This window comes from Lissotriton helveticus, chromosome 3_1 (genome assembly GCF_964261635.1).
Source record: "Lissotriton helveticus chromosome 3_1, aLisHel1.1, whole genome shotgun sequence".
Classification (NCBI taxonomy): Eukaryota; Metazoa; Chordata; class Amphibia; order Caudata; family Salamandridae; genus Lissotriton; species Lissotriton helveticus.
This window is the reverse complement of record NC_136061.1, coordinates 1,029,664,358-1,029,683,183: the sequence shown is the minus strand read 5'-3', so window position 1 is coordinate 1,029,683,183 and position 18,826 is coordinate 1,029,664,358. Positions and strand designations below refer to the sequence as shown.

The 18,826-nt window shown below is 42.1% G+C and overlaps 1 protein-coding gene across 2 annotated transcripts in view; it reads left to right on the top strand.

The window, feature by feature from the left end:
- The window catches only part of RAPGEF4 (Rap guanine nucleotide exchange factor 4), a 980,403-nt gene that overhangs the window by 806,936 nt on the left and 154,641 nt on the right, over nt 1-18,826 (top strand). For both annotated transcript variants that reach the window (XM_078681558.1, XM_078681557.1), the window contains 2 exons: nt 9,325-9,355; nt 13,811-13,889. In XM_078681558.1, coding sequence (XP_078537684.1) covers nt 9,325-9,355; nt 13,811-13,889 — 110 coding nt within the window. The remainder of the gene's footprint in view (nt 1-9,324; nt 9,356-13,810; nt 13,890-18,826) is intronic.

The following is an 18,826-nucleotide window of genomic DNA, read 5'->3' as shown; positions in this document are numbered from 1 at the left end:
AGTGTTGTTGATTTTGATTATTTGTTTTATTATTTTTTATATTTTTCTTTAATGTTCATATTATTTACGAAAAATAATTTTGTTTTTTATTTAAATGATATTTTTGTTAGTTATTACATTTTTATATTAAGTATATGTTTGTGTTAATATATATTTATAATTTTTGTTATTGATAATATTTTTAATGTAATTTGTATTCTTAAAGTTATTAATATTTTTTTATTGTTTATTGTTATTTATAATTTTTTAAGTATAATATATGTTTTGTTTAAATATTTAGCTCACATGACATATTTAAGATGTTTCCTATACGTTTTCCATATATATATATATATATATATATATTATCCCAAATTGCCTCTGATTATAGGACGCCACTCCATTGCGAGGTGAGTTCAACAAACCCTTTATTTTCAAAAAGCGGCACATTATGGCTGTTTAAAAGTTCCCCGACGCGTTTCGGAGCCACACGCTCCTTCATCATGGGGCAGCAGTTACAAAACACGGGATAACCACACCTATTTTTATCCACAATTCATGCGTTCCCCAGTGAAGCATGCTGGAAGTTGTGGTTACAATCTTCCCCACAATTGAGGTCCGTTTCGTTTTGCCAACTAAGTTTATTTTGCCATCAAGTTCAGTGTATCAGCCCTCCGTTGGGCCCCAGACATGATGCGATATCGAGATAAGATTGTAACCACAACTTCCAGCATGCTTCACTGGGGAACGCATGAATTGTGGATAAAAATAGATGTGGTTATCCCGTGTTTTGTAACTGCTGCCCCATGATGAAGGAGCGTGTGGCTCCGAAACGCGTCGGGGAACTTTTAAACAGCCATAATGTGCCGCTTTTTGAAAATAAAGGGTTTGTTGAACTCACCTCGCAATGGAGTGGCGTCCTATAATCAGAGGCAATTTGGGATAATATATATATATATATATATATATATATATATATATATATATATATATATATTGTCGCTCCAAGGTTGTCCACCTTTGAGTAGCACACGAGCAGCAGCTTGATTTATGTGTAGGTGAGGACCGGGATCCGCTTGTAGATGCCGCTCCGTAATGGATCTGCCCGACGCGTTTCAAAGCTCCATATGCTTCTCTTCAGGGGCTTTAACAGAAGCGGTGTGCGCAACCGCTAACCCACTTCTCCATTTTCCATATGACACACCCACCAATGGGAGGCTCAAATGAGACTGTGTATTATGGGAAGTGTGGTGCGGAAAGCACACAATCAAGTCCTGTATGGACCCTGCAAGTGGGCCCGTCCTCGATCCCGTGTACGGCTGCTGCTTCACTTCCCTGACCCCCAAGGATGACGGGGTGGTGCATACTCCGCGGCTGGACGGCCGCATATAAATTGTCGCTCCAATGTTGTCCACCTTTGAGTAGCACAAGAGCAGCTGCTTGATTTATGTGTAGGTGAGGACGGGGATCCGCTTGTAGATGCCGCTCCGTAATGGATCTGCCCGACGCGTTTCGAAGCTCCATATGCTTCTCTTAAGGGGCTTTAACGGAAGCGGTGTGCGCAACCGCTAACCCACTTCTCCATTTGCCATATGACACACCCACCAATGGGAGGCTCAAATGAGACTGTGTATTATTATGGGAAGTGTGGTGCGGAAAGCACACAATCAAGTCCTGTATGGACCCCGCAAGTGGGCCCGTCCTCGATCCCGTGTACGGCTGCTGCTTCACTTCCGTACCTGCGAACTTGGTAGAGCAGGGAGTGCCGTGTGAATGGACTTTGGGAATACGGCTCGCAGTGGTTTTCAGCTCCCTTTTCGACCCACCTGGGTAAAACTTTGGATTAAATGCAAGTGATGAAACGGCGCCCACTGGGGTAAAACTAACAGGAACTAAAAGTACCAGCATGCCTTGCATGCATACGCCTACAGAGGCGGGACTATTTGAGCGCACACCAGCTGTTCCTGAGTGATTGCAGTCATCCATCTCTGCCATTCGCCCGTGATCAAGAGCACCACAGTGCTTGAAACGCGTAGGGCTTCTTATCAATTGGGAAGCGAGACTGTTACCCTGCTAAGCCACAGCCATTCATTAAAGGTGTTCAACTCTCTGCTGTGTGGCGTCTTCACTGTTTGGGCAGTTTTGAATTGTGTATATATATATATATATATATATATATATATATATATATATATATATATATATCCTACTGGCGGTCGCCAGTAGGTAGTTATAGTTAGGACCTATTTTCCATAGGAAATCCGCAACATTCTATTTGGAATAACTTTGGCGCCGGTAGACGAATTTTCGCGAAATTTTCAAACTTGCTGGGGCGCTCTGGTCCGCTCCTATCCTGAAAGTCTTGGGGTGATTCGTGAAACGGGGACTGAGAAAAAAGGGGGTCCCAAAACATGTTTTCGCCATGCAATTTTACATAGGTACCGTTCATCGCGGCTAGAGCCCGAACGGCTGAACGGAATTACACCAAATTTGGCAAAGTTGTAGTCCTCAGTTCAGACTTGTGCCTTTTGCTTATATGGTGTAAATTTGTTCAGTAGTTTCTGGGAAAATTGCAATTAAATGTACATATATATCTATGGCCTCGGTGGATCCGCGTATCTGTCGCGGACAATAAGCGCACCATCCGATAACGCGCAGAACAACTTATGAAGCCCCGAGGTGTCCTTTGTTTTCTGCTCTTACCCGAGGAGAAGTTGGCTTTTGTTTAGCGTGTTACCCAAGGCGCGCACCAAGGTACATTTCATAAGCGGTCCAGGACACATGGGAACTGTGTTTGTTTTTTTGCAGAGATGTCAGAGTATTCTGTGACCCGCCACCGTGGCCTCTGAGGTGCCTCACAGCGGCTGATTACAGCGGGCGTCAATTGGTGTGGAGGAATGCCGTCACTGGACTTGCACCTCCGGACTGGTGACCTGTTGAGGCTGGTGGCAGAAAGAAAGGGACATTAGCTGTTATTTTTATATTTCTGCGTAGTTCTCCATTACGCTGCACCGGATAACCAGCGTGGTGCATGTTGGGACTGGTAGTCCCTGTTATTAGTACACACAGGGTTAATTAAGTGCAGGTGAGCCCACTACTACTGGGGAAGGAGGAGCCATTTAAAGATCAGTAACAATGCTTGATTGTTCTATAACTGTGCAGTGCACAGTTATAGAACAATATAGTGTCATTTGAGATGTCATCAGTGATGTCACTGACCATGTCATGAATGATGTAATATGTGTCATCATCACCAGTGGATTGCGGGCGCGAGAGTTAAAGTTAGTACAACTAACTATAACAAAGGAATTTCAATGGTTTTGTATGAGTGAAATGTCCAGCTCACTATAACACCCCTGAATCCTATGGTTTTTTCAATGAATATATATATATATATATATATTTACCAACTTTAAAGTAAAACATTAACAAGCATATATATATATATATATATATATATATATATATATATATATATATATATATATGCTTGTTAATGTTTTACTTTAAAGTTGGTGATTTATTTTTTTGGAAGACTTTTTTAAATCTCATAGCATACTAGGCATAGTGTAAGTAGTCAGATAACACAGACATTTGAAAAATGGTAGCAACGAAAAGTACTCAAGATAGTGAACAATAAACAATGGCAGCTGTTGCAGTGAAGGACAGAGTCTCGATGTGGAGAAGGGGCATCTGAAGCAGTCTTGTTCACTAGCGTGGGCCTGGTGGTTCCCCTCTCTCTTCTTATTCTGGGTAGATCTAGGAACTCCCTGCTCAATTCCAGATTAATGTGTGGTCATTTCTGTGTGCTTCCCCCAGCCATTCCCCGCCTGACACACTACTCCCACTCACTTACACACACTCTTTCCACACTCTTTCCACTTCATTGAGGCCAGCCTATCACTCGATCTTCAGGTATCCACCTCTGGAGAGCTATCTCGGCACACCATTGGAAGCGTGCAGTCTCAGTCAATTGGGTAAACCATCCCCTCCCACCACTCAAGGTCCTACTTAGCATTCTGAACAGTTCTGACCTTTCGTAATCTCTTTTCTTCTTCCAGGGCCCACTCAAGCAAATCTCCCCACCACCTGACAATTAGTGACAGCGTGAGCTCCATCCAGTGAATCAATATTCGTCTCTTCGCTAAAAGTAAACCCAAAGATGCAAATCGATTGCATATCTTTGCACCAGCTGTGGGGCCGGGAGTAGGTGTAAGCAAGCAATGTCTGGGCATGACCTCTAAGTGAATGGCAGTGATTCTCCAAGCTCTTTCAGGACCCCACTCTAATAATCCTCTAGCAGTGGGCAGGCACAGGTTAGGTACAGGAACGGCACCGGGCTAGTGTTGCATCTTAGGAATCCCTGTGGCACACAGGGAAGATTCTATGTAGTCTCTGGGGAGTGAGGTATGTATGGTGCAGATAATGTAACTTCATCAGTTTAAATCATGCATTGCTTGCAACCTCCTAGACCTGAGTGCATGACTTGTCCCATTCTTGATCTGTCGAGGGGTCACTAAGGCCATCATCCCACGAATTACTCGTTCATAGAGTATCAGTGCGCTAGTCTCGTTTGAATGCTGTATAGAGACGCAAAATAATGCTCCTGCTGTCACCCATGTCCAGGATGAGCCGCAGCATCTGAGACTCCTGCAGCTCCCCCAGGAACTCGGGCTGCAGTTCCCGGATCGTGTGCAAGATTTGTGCATATTGCAGGAATTGACCCGGGCAAGATAAAAGTGGTCCCAGTCTATAGATCCCTCAAGGACAATCATCCCCCTCCATCCAGTGACCAATGTCCATCACCATCTGTAGCCTCTGGAGCGACCCCAGACACCAAATGGGTTGCTGTGTGGCATAGGCTTGCACCGTAGGAGCATGCTGCTACCACCTGTCTCAGGATGTGTGGGTAATTCCTGGACTTCCCAGCCCCCCATAAGTTGCAGGGGAAGGATTGACCCCTCAATCAATCCCCCCAGTAGTTGTTTCTCCAAGTTTAGGCTGTCCTTGCACTAGAGTGCTGTATACAGCAGGCAACCCACCAGGTAGTGGAGGAACAAATCAGGTACTCCCAGCCTGCCTTTGTCAATGTCTAGCTCAGAACTGCAAGTTTCACTTGACACCATTTCCCCACCCGCACTAGCAAGGTCATTAGGTAATCGAGTGCTGCAAAAGTAGTGCAGGAATAGTGCAGAATCTATTCTGGAGAGCGTACAGACACTGTGGGAGTAGTACTATTTTACTCAGAGCCACCCAGTCCATAATCGAAAGTGGCAGGGTGTTCCAAAAGGCAATTAAGGAGTCAAGTACAGCCATCACCTTCCTCATGTTGAGCTCATATTGCCGTTCTGGTGTGTGAGCTGCTTGAATTTTCAAGTATCAGAAGGCATTCACCTCCCAGGGTGCCCCCACTTCCGGGAGGACTTCCCTGGCTATGCTCACCAGTGCTGCCAGTGGGAATACAATGGTCCTCTGTGTGTTCACCCGGAGGCCAGATACAGCCCCTAAGTTATCCATCATCTGTAGGAGGAGGGGACAGCTGTTCCCAGCTAATGCTGATACACAAGCATGTCATCTGCGTACATGGACACAACATGTGTGTTGCGGCCAACCGAATGCCTCAGTTGCCCAGGTATGTCCAGAGATATATGGCTAACAGCTCAATGGCCAGGGCAAAGAGCAGTGGGGACAGTGGTCATCCCTGTCTAGTGCCTCTCGCTATCTTCAGGGGATCAGGGATGATACTGCTGGTACGCACTCTGGCCGACAGTGCTTCATATAAAAGTTGCACTCACTGCATGAACCTCAGACCAAAGCTCATCCGGCACAGTCCCTCCCAGAGATGCTCCCTACTAAGGGAGTCAAAGGCCTTTTTGTTTCGATGTTGAGAGCCGCGAATGCTCCATCCATCATCTCTCATCCTGACTGAGTGCATACCGTGGGATAAATGCCTTAAATTCATGTGCGTGCCTCTACTGGGCATGAAGCCACATTGGTCTTCGTATACCAAGCGTGGTGCTACACCATGCAACCTAGTAGCCAGTGCTTTCGAGAGTATCTTGCAGTGCAGTCATCTTTGATATTGACAAGGGGTGATAGGACCCTGGGTCTGTAAGGTCCTTGTCCAGCTTAGGGATCATCACTATATGCATTTCCTGCATAGAAGGTGAGAGGGCCCCAATGCGATTTGCCTCTCAAAGGTTCTTCAACAGTTTGGGAAGTAATTGTGCTATGTATTGTTGATACCACTCTATCGTGCGCCCATTGGGTCTCTGTGCTTTGCACCTGGGCATGCTCCCCAGAGCATGTTGATTGTCACCTGTGTAGATGCTATCCCTCCGTCTAGAGGAGTGAGACCCAGTATCTGGGGCTAATGCAGCCCGCCAAGTATATTACAAATTTAATCTCTACCACGGTTTTCATGGCAGTGAGGCAGCCATGAAAAGTGTGACAGGAGGTAACAAAGGGGGCCCTAGAGATCCCCCTATTGCCTCTGTGCCAGGGGATGCATACAGGGTGAAACATGGTGTGCCCCCTGTCTGCATGCACCCCCAGTTCCTGCTGGGCATGAACTTGACATCCCATTCCCTACAGGAACCTGCAATTGCGATCCCATTGCGGTGCCTGTTATGGCTCTCTCTTGAGCCTCTGAAACAGGCACTGCTGTGGGCCAGCCACTGCAGGACCGCCCAACCTTGAATCCAGTCGGAATCTGGCGGGCGGTCTAATTATGGCTTTTGCGATGCAAGAGAGGGGCACTGGAGTGGCGGCCCGCTCCCGCAGCACCACAGTCATGATAAGCCCCTTAGAATCATTTTTTTAAAAACTTGGGTCTAAACAAAATAAAGCAATTCAGCAATATAGGGCTTGTTTTAGTTGGACTGAAACAGGGACACTTTAAATTAATACTCGATACACAGCCCAGTCCATATTTTTATTACATTGTGCAATTGAACAATAGGGCATTGTGAAATTACAGTCAAAGGGATGTCGTAAGGATTTTGGCGCCCCCTGTTAGGAACAGCTTTGAATTTATGATCTAGTTACAGCTCTTTCATGCCCTCTATAGGCAAACTTGTGCAAATTCTTGTGCCACGTGTTTTCAATATTGTAACACAGCAGCAGCTCACTAATATTATTGCAAATAATCTCTATGACTGCCCCATATTTCTCGTATGTGAGGTCCAGTTTCGATATGAAAAAAACGGATGTGCGTGGTATTGAAAAACATAAACACAACATTTAACTACGAAATGTTTGTAATAAACTCCAACACATTACCTCTATTAGAAATACATTAAAGGGAAATGGTATTTAAAAACAAACTATGTTTATGAATCATTCAAGGTCATTAGGACTGGACTGTCTGCAGAAAAGAGGCTATCGGGGGGTCCCCTGAAAGCCTGGAACCCTGGGCCGGGGCCCCCTTTGCCAATGCGTTAAAACATATCTGACAGTCCCTATAGTGCAACATTTCCATGGGCAACCTAATGGGGAGTGTCTTATTAAAAAACTCACCCCCACACATATGTGAAATATAGTTGGTATTTCCTAGTAGGTACTGACTAAAAAGGCGGGGAGTAGGGGAAGTAGACCATGGTGTCCCATTGTCTGGTGTATCTTGAGAACACCAACTTATGTGTCATTTCTTTGTTGCTGCAAGGGGGTGGAACTGGTGTGTTGTATCTCGCCTGGTCTGACTTCACTGCCACAGGATTCTAATATGATTAACAGCTTGTCTACCAGATAGGATATCTTTTTGGCTAGCACAGCCTCTTAAATTATGCAATGTGATTTTAGTGCACTGTTCAGTCCATGCCGCATCAAGTGATATCAAACAACTGCCCGCTGTGCAACAGTCTCTGGTCTCTGTCCACTAACTAAATTTCTGTGCAACTGGGAGTGCCAACAGTGGGCAGCAATTTGGTACAGAACAAATGACACTAGGCTGACAATACCACCTATTAGCAATCTGTATGGAATGCTGAGATGACCTTTGCCAATCAGAATGCTCAAAGTAATAGCACCAATTGTTGTTTTCCTGCATTCTATCTCAGTGACAGGGACATGAAGCATGGTTGACCCACACAAAGCTCTCTGCCCACACCAAGTGCAGGCTTGTCACATGCTGCTGTGCCAAATACATACATAAGTATATGTAACTGTATTTATTTATTTAATTATCTATTTGTTTATTGTTTTGACGCACTTTATATAGCGAAAAGGTGATCAAAGGGCATCATAGTGGTTTTCAAGAAAACAGGAGTTTGATAAAGGGTAGCACTCGTCATGAACAAACAAAAGAAGGCATGTACACATTTCGCACAGATAATGAAAATAACTGATTGATGTTATATTGTTCAAATTGTGCTTTGCTGAATTCAACATAGTGCACAATAATGATTCTGGTTACAATGATGGGTGCTGGACCAAATTGATGAATTTATATTGAGGACGGGATACCCGTCACATTTGTAACTAAGAATTCCGTCCACTAAACTTATAATCAGGCCCAATGTGTTTACACGTGTCACAGCCACAATTTTAGGATGGTGTAGACATTTAGAAAGGAGGTAGCCTGAAAGCAAATTGCAGCTGTGCTGTTCTTGAGAAAAAGAAAGGAAGAAAGAAAGATTTTTCTTTAAATGGACATGACTGGGAGGAAGATGAAGGTGTCAGAGTTTGGGGGGAAATATATGTTGTTGAGCTGTGAAGGCAGGGGAGGGGATTTGATGAGTTTGAGCAGTGTTTCTAAAAATGTAATAAAATAAAGAAAATATCCTGATGAGGGAAGCAACAGAAAAGCATGGTGGTGGGGTGGTAAAGCATCAGGAAGAGCAAGAAGTAAAAGTGAAATTGGCGCATGTGGACAGAAAAAGAAAACAGATGGACTCCCATGGTGTGAATAACGAAATATAAAAGCAACCTGAGCTGAGGGGGGATACAAGTCAACCAACCAGAACACTGTAGGGCAGAAATGCTCCATGGCAGAACAAACACAAGAATAGGAAGGAAAGCCATGAAATCGAGGGGAGACAACAGATATAGATAAATAAGCCAACTATTCGAGAGCAAGGGGCCGACTCAAAACCCAGCCTGACTATATTGTAAACAACATGTCTAGCCAACAGACAGTTAAAACTGTCTGTAGCCAAGACCTAACAAACTGCCAACTTGGAATCTATGATAACTTGCTAAGTATAGCCTCTTTTTATATAAAAAAAAAAACACAACTGCGTTCACTGCTTTTTTAAGATTGTTAAACTTGTGTGACAACGTGTTGGGTGAAATGTATATGAAACCACGACGTAATGTATATATTACTATATTATTCTGTTTTAATAGCTCAGAAGACGCAAAGACTCCACAAAAGAAGGTAACGTTCACATTTCTATTGCTATATAGAACGTGTTTCATGGTGGACCAGCCCTCAGAATTCACATGCATTAATGGGGTTTGAAAAAATTGTCGTTTTGAGAAATACTGGATGCCATTTAACATTACTCCGAAAGACTTACATTATGTCTCTAACGTTCATGCATTTGTAAGTCGATCAACCAATGAGATAGCGCTTCAGACACTGAGGAACACTTCAGATGGCACATGATGAACCAGTATACACAAGCCAGAATGTTTCATAGAAGAGAAGTAAACTAATCCAGGGCCTGAGACCTGATATGGAAGAAACACATTTGAATTTCATTACGTTTGAGTAAAACATCCACTTCCTCCTGTCTGGTCAATCCTAGCCTTATTACGTCTTCAGATAAATTCCAGTTTGTCCTACATTTCAGTGAATTACCTCCTCAGACTCGCAAATGGTTAGAATTTCAGTTTCAAAATTGTGTTTGGTTGTCTCCACTGAGAAAAGGAAGCTTGAGTAGGGTGGCTGGCCAGGTGTTGGTTGGGAGCTATGTGAAGATTGGTCTCAGCATCTTCAGGGTGTGCAAATAAGAGGCTGTGATGGCATTGACTTGGGTGGTCATTTTGAGTTGGCTGTCAATAATAATTCCGAGGTTCTTGGAGGTGGGGGTGGAGGGGGGCCTCCGAGTTCCGTCAGTTACCATTTGGAGTCCCACTATGATGGGTTCTTCCTGAAGATCATGACTTCTGTCTTGTAGTGTTACGTTTGAGACACTTGGTCTTCATGCAGTCTGCTACTTTGGTCATGGAGTTGGCAAACTTGGTCTGATTGTTGTCGTCTTGTCCAAGAGGGGGTTTATGAGTTGGCTGTCTTCAGTGTACGATGGACATCAATGTCGTAGGTGTGAATGCTGTTTACTAGAGGGATCATATAAGCATTAAAAAGGGTAAGGCTGAGTGAGGATCCTTGTGGAATTCCACAGATGAGGCTGAAAGCGTCCAAAGAGTAGTGGGCCAGGCAGACTGACTGTGTCCTTCCAGTCAGGAAGGAACAGATCCAACGCAGTGTGGGTCCTTGGATTCCCCTATCATGTAGACGTCAGGTGAGGATGGGCTGTTGAAAGCCACGCGAGGTCCTGGTGCGTTAGGGCTGTCATGTCACCTCTGTCTAGGATCCAACGGATATGAGTGGTAGCAGCGTTGAGGGCTGTTTCCATGGGATGGTTAAGTCTTTAGGTGGATTGTGTGGTGTCAAGGTGGTGGTCATTGAGATGGTTGGTGAGGCATAAGTTGATACGTTTCTCAAGGACTTTGGCCGGGTACAGTAGCAGGGAGATGCATTTGAAACTTGCAAGAGTCACTGGTTGGAGTGGGTTTTTTGGCAGAGGAGTAATGTGGTGTGTTTCCAGGTGTCCAGCAAGGTAGCTGATGAGAACAGGCTTTCAGGATTGGAGTGGGCAACGAGCTGATGGGTGGTAATCCCTTAGGGAAGGCGTAGTTGGCGCAAGGGTGTGATGGGGCTTTCAAGTGGATGAACTACATAGTGGCTGTGATTTCCTCTGTGGACATTGCGGTCCATGTGGACAAAGTTATTTCCTTTGATGAGATAGACAGTTTTGTTGGAGGTGACCACTGGGGAGATGAAATCTTGCACGATGGCAAAAATCTCTTTGCTGCTTGTTGCTGGTGTCAATGCGTCTGTGGTCGTGAAGTGTTTGATGGCCTAGATCTGCTGGTGGAAGCATCGTAGGCAGATTTGAATGTGTTCCTGCGCGCATTGTCTTGGTTCGTTCTCCAGCTGCACTCTAGTTGTTTGCAGTGGAGCTTCATCATTCTGAGTTTTTCTAGGTTTCTGTGAGGAACAACAGATCTGGTGTTTTGTAGTGCAGCAGATCCAAAATCTCTGTGATGTGTTTGATGAGAGTGCAGGTGCTGAGAAGCATGCATGAATGTATAGAGTGATGTGTTGTCAGTGGCTGGCAGTGTGGGTGGGAGAAAGTTGGGTGCTGTCAGTGCAGAGGGAATGAGCAGTGGGAATTAGGGAGTGCATAAGAACTTACAGGTGGCGCAGAAGAACATTCCCTTTTTTGTTGTGCTGTGTGGCAGCAGTGCAGCTAGCAGCGGGTGCAGTTAGGAGCAGGGAGGGCTGCAGCAGGAGGAGTAAGACTATGATTCCTGGCATTGGGCACGGGCTGGGCATGGCTTCTGGTATTCACATCTCCATTCTCCTGTATTTCCTGTGCACCTCTTCAGACCCACCGACACCTGAAGGATTTTCTGCCTTTGTAGCTTTTTCCTCCTCGGAGGCTGTTTCTTGAAGTCAGCAGTTGCCCTCTGGTTTTTTACCCTAGATGTTACTGTGGCTACTGAAAAGGGTCGCCCTTATCTCTCTGAGTCCCTGGGAAAGAAAAAGGATGAAAGAAACCTGTGACCGGCCCTTGATAGTCAAACAGTGTAGCTAGCCTTCTTTTGAAACTTTCTTTTCAATCTCTTTGATTTTAATCCCGCGCCACCTCTGGAGCTTCCGGACTGTGAAATCTTTATCGATTCTGCACATATATTCAAGGAAGATTCACACAGGATGAGTGATTTGCAAAGATAAAGGAATTTCCTAAAAATAAGGGATTTAAGAAAAGTAAACACAGTTTTAGTCGCCTTAGATACAGGAACCCTCTGAATTATACCTGTCATTTTAAAGCAAAATATTGTCCGAGGGAGTTGAAAGAGTTGAAATTCCAGGAACAGGTCATCATTACCTCTGATTGGCTGGCTTATTATCAATTTCGTTGTTGATAGAAATATCTTGTTAAGATGTTTGTCAAGTTACCCAAAAAATACCAGGAAGACTGGAGGTTCCTGTTTTAGAGTGGTTGTCCAGCCACATCTGGTTGTGAAAAAACATATAGTAATTTTGGCACTATACCCTGAATGCCTCAAACTACTAAAATCGATTGACTTCTTTCCAAATAAATAACCATTAAACTGTGGTTCTGACACGTGATTTCTCAGAGCTCTCCTTTCCCCTTCAAAGAAAAGTGTAGGTCAATCCCATTCATATATTAAAAGATATCTTGTATAAACAATTCATAACTATACACAATTGTCTTACTCCTATGCTAATAACCCCTCATTAGAGTGTTTTGCCGAGTTTTATAGAATTGCACTTTGCAAAATGTAACAAAGGTTTAAGGAGCAATAAAGAGGTATTAAAAGACTTTAAAGGGTCTTTCCAGGAGACCGTCATCTTCTCAGAGCTCCCCTAATTTTTGGATCTAGAGTCTCCCAAAAAGTGTAGAACCTGGGAAGCATTCTCAACATAAGTTGGATAAAAAATAGAAATAGAAAGGATGATCCACTATTACAACTGAGGAAGATTCTTCACGCTCTGCCATCCCAGATCGAAGCTGAGTGAAAGGTACACTCATCAGTGGCTAGCAAGACAACTGTCTTATATTGTAAATTAACTTCCCCCAGAACTTGGTTGGAAAGCTTATTGATTTTATAGATAATGCTTGCTTGCCAAAAAGTAAAAACTGAATTAATATTTAACAACCCCAAAAGACCTCCCACTGTTTGTCGTTTTACCTTTGTGACTGGGCAGCTCGTACACTGATCAGAGGGTTACCAAAGAATTACTGCAAGCCAGTATCTATGATAAGTATGGTTGTTATTCAACGCTTTCGCTTAGAATGGGCCAAGTGGGAGCAAATCTTTCAAACATCTGGCTTAGAATCCCCACAAGCTATCTGGCTGGCATATAAACCCCTCAATGCTAACATTATGAGTAAAAGAAGCATTATAGATTTTCACTGAATTATACTGACCCATTGGACAAGGGTCTGGGTGTGGTGGGTGCACATCAAAAGAGAAAATTAGCATAGGAAAAAAGAAAGGGAGTCAAAAATAGAAGAGGCAAAATGGGAGATCACAGGGAAATGAACAATAAAAGAAGGGAAAAAAGCTGGAAAAAGGAGGGACCCATCACAGACATATTTAAAAGTATTAGATTCAAAGATAGAAGAATAATGGGCAAAAGAAGGTGTGTAACGTCAAATATGAATGACATGTGACAAAAAATAAGAGACAACGTGATAATGGAAAGGAGACAAGAGTATGGATCTAATGAGACCGCATACCAGGGAGAGAAAAGCAGGCGTGCAAGAGAAGGTGAGAACAACAGCATCAGAGTGAGACCTGATGAGTCTTAGTGAAACTGCTACAGAATAAAGGAATAAATGACTCAAGTTAGAAATATATGGTGTACAGGGAAAAAAGAGAGACAGAGAAAGAGAGTGTGTGAGAAGTGAGAGGGAGTAGAGATGAGAGTGAAAAATAAGCAAGATGCACAGTAGGTTGCAGATAGAGTTAAGAAGGATATGTACAGGTGAGAATTTAAAAGCAATTATTTACAGACATGACTGTGTTTCGTATGTCATTGCACATATTAATTATATAAACTTTTTTGTAGCACAAAGTTCTCTTGCGCCAGTTCAGTACAGGGGATGAAAGACTACAGAAGCGCCAGCCAATCAGAAGCTCAGATGAAAGTAAGTGCCTTTTGTTGGTCATTTTAATTCATAGTGCTCAAAGTTATTGTGATAAACAAACCTTTTTATATTTATAACAAATACTGCATCATTCAAAAATAGGGCACCTCTAAACTAAATAATGGCAACTCAAATACATACATTTCGCTTTAGTTGTTATTTAGTTGATATCTTGTGGTGCTATATTTTGAGTGATGGTGGAGGCACTACCCCCTCCCTCCCTCCCTCCCCAGTCACCTACGCCCAGGATTTCTTTTTACTACTTTTTGGCCTTTGCTGCTTTCCCCAACCCCCTCTTCCCTCCACAAGCATCACTCTGTATTTTTGTGTGGGATTCTCTTTTGCGCCTCGACACCTTGGCCCAGGTGTACGACCCTTCCAATTTGCGAGTTGCAAATTGAGTAGGTTTGCGAGTCGCAAATTGAGTCGGTTTGAGGTTCTCACACACTGTTTGCGATTCCTAATGGGGTCGCTAATTGCATGCCTCATTAATATTCATAAGGCAGGTGCAATTTGCGACCCCATTAGGAATGGCTAGCACTCCCATGGATGGTGGCCTGCTGGGGTCAGCAAACCACCATGTCCGTGACTGCTTTTTTAAATAAAGCAGGTTTTTCTTTTTTAAATGCAGCCCATTTACCTTATAGGAAAACGGAATGCATTTAAAAAAGAAAAATGAAACATTTCAGTTTCATTTTTTAAGGGCAGGCAGTGGTCCCTGGGACAACTGCCTGCTCTTAAAAAATATTTTCGCATCCATTCACAAATGGGACGGGATCCCTGAGGACCCCTTGCCGTTTGCGAGTGGCTTACCACCTACTTGAAGGAGGTGGTAAACTGCGAGTGTTTTGCAGCCGCAAATGCGATCGCAGAACAATGGTACATTGTGACTCGCTATTAGGAAGGGCTTCCGCTTCCTAATAGCGAGAGTCACAAACGCTATTTTGCAAGTCACTGACTTGCAAAATAGAGTTTGTACATGCCATGACCTTTTTCTGTAGTTGTAAACAGGCCTATTTCCCATTTGCGACCACTAAAATAGGCCGTACCTTATTCCTTCTGCCCTTTTTTTTTAGTACTTTCTTATTAGTAATGCTCTTTTCTATTTCTCCTGTCAAGTGATGGCTATTTTTCAAATGCTTAAAGACATCTCAAGACAAGACAAATCTTAATATTGTTATCAATATTTTCTTCTCAATGCGGCAGAGATTTTCACAGGATATACAACGTCATCTGTTCTCAAAGCCAGTACAAGGATTTTGCCCCTTAATGCTGGACTTGTTCTTCATGAATGTCCTACTCCCTTTGACTAAAAAAGAAAAATTCTTCCACCTAAATAAGACTGCTATTTGCTCATTATACGTTTGTAAAATTAAACAAATATTTACGTGTGTGGCTGTTTTATCCGTGATGTTTTTTAAATAGTAAGCCTTTCAGCTGTGGCTTGCATGTATTATTGTTTATAAACTAGGCGAGAATACGTTCACCACTTAACCAAGCATTCAAATTGCTGGTTGCTAAAAGTTTCAAGGTCACTTAAGCACTTTACAACTGTTTTGTTCAAATGGAGACCAAAAACGAATTATCATTTAACTGAGCACCTCAAATGCAGGCAAAATAAATAGCTAATATTTAATGTTAATATAGAAAAATAAAACAAAACATACTTGGTTTCAGATGTGCCACTGCAGAGAAAGGAACAATTTTTTAGTGTATGTAAACAATATGTAGAGACTCTGTGCGGTCAGTGGTGGAATGGACAAAGTGGTCTGATCAGGGCTTGCTCGATCCTTAAAGCTGCATCTGGCGCTGACCTGGGGGAGCAACGTGTTTAGAAATAACACAAGTTTAAAATGCACCTGCTGCCCATAACTCAACCCAGGAAGCCACACCCCCCAAGTAGAGTGACCTTGTGATCCAGCGCTCTCACCAAAATTTTGCATAAATGACTCTATCTACTACCACCAAACTTACACTACAACACTAGGCCCATATCAACAATAGAGCGACTGAATCATGAGGCGATAAGATCTAAATATGTTGTTTTAAACTATCCACAATAATCAAGACCAGCTTGTCATTTTGAAAGTTTATTTAAACACATCTAGAAAAACTCAGGTTTTGGAATTTTATTAAGCAAGCATTAGAAAATGTCATAAAGAGAGGTTTATTCAGAATTAATAAAAAGAGCATGAAACAAGAATTATTATTCATTAGCAGAAATAAGTAAAATTAAGCATTTCCAAATCCTAACTATCTCTCTGTTTCTACCCTCATCACTTAGAAATAAAGTAATTAATAAAAACTCCTTTCCTCACGTGTGTAGTCCATCAGCATATCACGTCCCTCAGGAATCTCGAGCGTAAGCCAAATGACTGTTGTCTGAGCCCATTCTTATACCCTAAAATAAGCTGAGCGAACTATTTTTCACATTCCATTAGACGAATTCTAGCTCTCCATTGGCTGAGCCACCTCGTGCCACAGTAAATTGTGACATCTCCTTTCCACATGTCCGGGCAAATTCACTAGTTCATTGTTCATGCAGAAGTCTTGGCAGCATTTCCTCAGGCTGCTACAATTTGTAGCGAAAGGAGTTCAAGCAATGCAATTTCTATCACGTCTCTTCCTTCCAACCTTGAGCCTGTCCGCACTGAGCTCCCGTGGCACGTTAGCAACATTTCTCCACAGAGTCACTTTTAGCAGTTCTTTCCAAAACCTTTCAAAATAAAAGCTCATAGGCTTTTCATCCTTTTCAGAATTATTTTCTCTTGTAGTAGTTTCATCAATAGGCCTCTTTTCAAAAAGCGTCATTTTTCTGCGCCACCTCTCTTGCGTCACTTTTTAAAAGTGCACTATTTTTCTGCAGCCATCTCTAAGCTTCATTTGTAAAACTATTATATAAACAAACACAAAAGAGTAATTAATGATAGAAATACAGTTTGTTCTGTTGCCACCCATCATTGCTAATGATTAACCCATTAGTCTAAATTACCTAGCTGTAATGCACAAATAAAGCAGCATTTTATATCTACCATTCTTCATTTAATCCAGCAGGGTTCTTTATGCACCTATAGAGAATAGAGTGACACCACATAGACAAGGAAAGCAAAACAAGCACATGCCATTATTTAAAAACAGCTGCTATTAGTTATGACACAACAATAGACAAGATTAATTCATTATTTTCCACATACATGAGAATGCAACATAATGCACATTTATGAGCACACATGTTAGTTTCCCGCGTGTTCTGTGAAAATGCAACTTTAAACTAGGTTGAATTAATACACACACAGCACAGATCATTAATATTATTAATTAATTATGGAAATGTGACTTCACGAGTTGAAATGAAAAACATTTCTGAATCTCGCTCCATCAACTCCCCCATCTGGTGATTTTAAAATCACCAAACACCACCCAAAAATGTTTTCAAACATTTTATCTAAAATGAACATGATTCAATTTCACCTGTGTTAGTAATTCTAAAGACTTGTCTCATCAGTTTATCTACAACTCTCATAATAAGTTTTAAGAAACCCCCTCAGTTCTACCCTTCTCTCTTATGCCTTTCTCATTTTGTAAATTCTCTGCTTTTCCTCAAGTGAAATTGACAACTAAAACTAACTAAAGTATCAATTATTAGGAGCACATATATCAGAGACATCTTACAATATCCCTTTATGAATAAGCATCTTGAACTGTTATTTATAAAAACATGAAAGTCATTTCATTAAGCTTGCAAGGAAAAATAAAACAAAAATTGTAAAAATGTTGTCTAAATTTTCAAAAAATTTCTAACACCCCCCTTTTTCAATTTTTTTTTAATATATATATACCCTTAAACCTTCTAACAGTTTTTCTTCGACCTAATGTCACAGGGTATATTTTTCCCGCTAACACAATTTCTTCGACCTTGTGTCACCTAACACACTTTCTTCGCCCTAATGCCAAAAAAAAACAGGAAACCCAAAATTTTAACAGGTATGTACTTCAATCATTGTCACTATTGTCTTCAATCTCTTTCTGTCTGTTACTATTTACCTCCACTACATGTTTCACCTCTATTTTCTTTCCTGTCTCACTTTTCTTTTCAAAATCTTTTTGACTTGATATCTCATCAATCTGTTCCTTTGATCTGTGTACCAATTTGAATTTTAGGCCTTCATTTTCTCCTGGCCAATCACCATCTTTTCTTGATAAATTCTTCTTTTGCTTGGTCACATTACATTCTGTTCTCCAAGCTCCTTTTCTCAATTTTCTTATTTGAGAATTTTCATCACTCTCATCAGTTTCAGTGTCAGAAATTTCAATTCTGGACTCAGGTACTTCTTTACTCGGCAGCTTCACTCTGTTAGGAACATCATCTTTGTAGCTGGTACTTGGCAATTCGTCTTCTTCTTCTTCTTCAATTACCTTCAACTTCCCAGTTTCAGAATTCCTGTTCCTGCTTTCAGAGCTTCTTTTCTGCTTTTCAATACTCTCCTGGTCTTCAAACACAATCTGATCACATTCTTCTCCTGCTTCTTTTTCTAGCAGATCTTCATCAATTTCTGAGTCTTCAGTCACAACTTTCAAGTCTTCTTCATTCAAGGCTTGTTTTCTATTCATGTTCTCCAGATGTCGACCAACCTGTCGATCTTCAAGATCTGGATTCTTTTCAGGCTCTTCTTCAGAATCTGAATCAGCAGTGGTGACACTATCCTCATCAGGATTTTCAGGTGTAAGTACACGAAAAGTATGCCCAGTGTCAATCCACCTCTTCAGTCTTTTGCACTTCATTGCATTTGTTGTGACAAGACTAACTGGCCTTTCTTTCTGCCACTTTGGCACTAGACAATTTCTTTTTAGACGAACCTTTTTCCTGATCCTTTCACCTAGTAACAGATCATGTGCTTGCTCTTTTTCTCTTGTTTGCACTTCAGTTCCATCTTGAT